Genomic DNA, 3,752 nt, shown 5'->3' on the forward strand with positions numbered 1-3,752 from the left:
TAGTGGTGGTGATGGTAGTGGAAGTTGTAGTGGTGGTGGTGGTGGTGGTAGTAGTAGTGGAGGTGGTAGTTATAGTGGTGGTAGTAGTGTTGGTGGTGGTTGCAGAAGTTGTAGTGGTGGTAGTAGTAGTGGTGGTGATGGTAGTGGAAGTTGTAGTGGTGGTGGTGGTGGTGGTAGTAGTAGTAGTATTAATAGCGGTGGTTGTAGTGGTAGGAGGAGGAGACAACCACTCACCTTAAGAGACCTTTGTGTAATCCATTTGGTTTGCGTTTGTCATGCATGGAGAGGCCAAAGCATTTAGTAAGAATAGTCAAAACCGTAAAATCTGCGGCATTTTCCTGTGCATAGTACACAGAATAAAACCTGTAGGAATGGTAAAAAAAAAAGACATAGACAGGTGAGAGAAACTAATTAATTAGTAAATCAAGTTATAATTGAGAATAAACAAAAACATAATTGGCAAAAGACCGACAGATGGTAGGGGTACCTTGTAGTCAGTCATGGTTGGAGTCTAATTCTACAGGGCGTGGCAGAAGTAACGGTCTTTTTATTTAGTAATTTTTTTATTGTACAAAAATTTACTGGAATAGTTAAAGAACAGAAAAAAGAAACAATCAATGAAAATAAATTACAGTAGTTTTAAGAAATTTATTAAGCACTGCTTCATCAAATTAACGTAACTCAGGTGCAGACTATAGCCTTGGGCTGACCAAAGCCTTGTGAGTGGATATTTTGAGTATATACCAAATTTTTACCACAATAGAGGGAGGAAAAGAAAATTTCAAAGAAAATAGTTTAATATTAATTTACTTGTTACTTATCTAAATATCAACTTATTATATGGTTTCTATAAAGATTCATCAATTGGATTTACCTGATATTTAATAATGAACCAACTGAGGTTAAAAAAACATGTTGATAGTATACTGATTTAATTAAATTGAACCACTGTGTGGCACCTTGGGCAAGTGTCTTCTACTATAGCCTCAGGCCAACCAAAGTCTTGTGAGTGGATATGGTAGAGGGAAACAGAAAGAAGCCCATCGTATATATATATATATATATATATATATAGGCCCGTCATATATATATCAGAGGCGGAGACATGGCTGTGTGGTAAGACACTCACTTCCCAACCAAATGGTTCAAGGTTCAGTCCCACTGTGTGACACCTTGGGCAAGTGTCTTCTACTATAGCCCTGGGCTGACCAAAGCCTTTTAAGTGGAGTTGGTAGAGGGAAACTGAAAGAAGCCCATTGTATATATGTGTGAGAGGCTGGATCTGGCTGGTTTGAACGTAAAACAGGTAGAATATTTTGGGCCAGATCTGGCTGGTTTGAATGCTAAACAGTTAAATAAGTATACTTACTGCCTTTGTTTGGGGAATTGAAAACGAGTCTGCGTTGCAGAATTTTTTAAACATTCCTGAAAGAATGCTTCTGTGAGGGGTTCACTGTTCCGTAATAATTTTAGAATCTCCATTTCATATTCATTCTTTCCGAGGGAGTTAACATTGAACAGCTTCACCTTTTGTTCCCTGGAATTGAAGAGAAGAGCAAGAAGAAATATATTCTAGATGTATGGAATATGGTAAACCTAGACAGACAGCTGTAAAACCCTGAGAATAAATGTTTGAAGGTGTTGAGGAGAGAACTGAAAAACAGAAGAACAAACTGCAAAGAACAAATGAGTTGAAAGAAAAATCTGATGAAGAATCAGATAAAACACCAACTTTCTAAACACCGATGGTCCAAAACCACCCATAATCCACACAATATATGAGGAATCATTCTGCCAAGGACGACTTTGCCTTTCATCCTTTTGTGTCGAGCTGGCAGAAATGTGAGCACACTGGACGAAATGCTTAGCGGTATTTCATCTGTCTTTATCGGTAAGCATTCCACCCAGTGTGCTAATGCTTCTGCCAGCTTGCTGTCTTGGAAAATCAATGTTGTACCTGTGCAGTGTGCATAAACTTGTGATACGCATAGAGCGGGACAGCTGGGTAGATGCGGACTAAACAATCCAAATAAGGAATTCATAGAAGAGGGGAACCGAGGAAGATATTCTTTTATTTTTTTACTTGTTTCAGGCATTTGACTGTGGCCATGCTGGGGCACCGCTTTTAGTCAAGCAAATCGACCCCAGGACTTATTCGAAGGAATTTCATTCAAATGACACATTAGCATGTTAAAAAAAAAATGTACGTCACATTGAACAATCAAGTCCTAAATTTATAAATAGATGGGAAGATCATGACTGGAATGCCTATAAATCAGAAACCTCCTCCATCAGGATTAACCTGGGCTTATAAAGATAACAGTAACAAATCAAACACACACATAGACCCATACATACAAACACATACACAACCATATAAAACATACATGCGCATGCACGTATGCACACACACAAACATGTACATGCAAATGCACACACAAACACAAACATACACACACTTTCTGTCACACACACACACACACACACACGAGTAAAGAAAAATGAAAAAAATACTCACAAATTGGTAGCACGAGGTTGATGAAACAATGTCTTCACATAATCTTCATCATTGGTAGCAGTGAGGAATGGTTGTCTGTAGACCCGAGACACATCAGGAATAATGACTTCACCCTCACTTATGTTCTGAATGTGCCAACCATCCCAAATTCTGCGAGAGAGAAATTATTGAAGATGAAGAAGATGATGATGATAACGATAGGAAGATGTGTCTGCAACCTTGTGATGCAGCAGAAATTTGCATGGAAGCGTTGAAAAACTTAATAATAACAATCTTTTCTATCATAGGCACAAGGGCCTGAAATTTGGTGGGACGGGACTAGTTTATTACATCAACCCCAGTGTTTCACTGGTACTTAATTTATCGGCCCCAAACAAATGAACGGCAAAGTCGACCTCGGTGGAATTTGAACTCAGAACATAGCAACAGGCGAAATACCACTAATCCTTATACCCAGCTGTGCAAGCTCACTACAAGCAGGATCAGTAGAATAATAATAATAATCTTTTCTACTAGAGGCACAAGGCCTGAAATTTGGGGACAGCGAGCTAGCCAACTACACCGACCCCAGTGTTTCACTGGTTCTTAATTTATCGACCCTGAAAGGATGAATAGGCAAAGTCGACCTCGGCGGAATTTGAACTCAGAATGTACAGATGTACAAAATGCCACTGAGCATTTTTCCCAGCATACTAATGATTCTGTCAGGTCACCACCTTAATAATAATAATAATAATAATAATAATAATAATAATGTGGAGGCGCAATGGCCCAGTGATTAGGGCAGTGAACTTGTGGTTGTAGGATTGCGGTTTCGATTCCCATCAGACCGGGCATCATAAGTGTTTATTGAGCAAAAACACTTAAAGCTCCACGAAGCTCCAGCAGGGGAGAGGTCAAACCCTGCTGTACTCTTTCACTGCAACTTTCCCTCTCTTTCTTCCTGTTTCTGTTGTACCTGTATTTCAAAAGAGCCACCCTTGTCACACTCTGTGTCACGCTGAATCTCCCCGAGAACTCTGTTAAGGGTACTCGTGTCTGTGGAGTGCTCAGCCACTTACACGTTAATTTCACAAGCAGGCTGTTCCGTTGATTGGATCAACTGGAACCCACTCATAAGGCTTTGGTCAGCCCAAGGCTATAGGAGAAGACACTTGCCAAAGGTCCCACACTGTGGGACTGAACCCGAAACTCTGTGTTTTGTAAGCAAGCTAATTACCACACAGCCAGTATA

At 39.9% G+C, this 3,752-nt stretch overlaps 1 protein-coding gene across 1 annotated transcript in view; it reads right to left on the minus strand.

Annotated features, from left to right (window-relative positions):
• LOC106876905 (protein O-linked-mannose beta-1,2-N-acetylglucosaminyltransferase 1) overlaps positions 1 to 3,752 on the minus strand; it is a 68,239-nt gene that overhangs the window by 2,875 nt on the left and 61,612 nt on the right. The window contains exons 23-25 of the mRNA XM_052973440.1: positions 2,519 to 2,668; positions 1,370 to 1,537; positions 235 to 363 (exon numbers count right to left, since the gene is read on the minus strand). Coding sequence (XP_052829400.1) covers positions 235 to 363; positions 1,370 to 1,537; positions 2,519 to 2,668 — 447 coding nt within the window. The remainder of the gene's footprint in view (positions 1 to 234; positions 364 to 1,369; positions 1,538 to 2,518; positions 2,669 to 3,752) is intronic.

Source organism: Octopus bimaculoides, chromosome 15 (assembly GCF_001194135.2).
Source record: "Octopus bimaculoides isolate UCB-OBI-ISO-001 chromosome 15, ASM119413v2, whole genome shotgun sequence".
Lineage (NCBI taxonomy): Eukaryota > Metazoa > Mollusca > Cephalopoda > Octopoda > Octopodidae > Octopus > Octopus bimaculoides.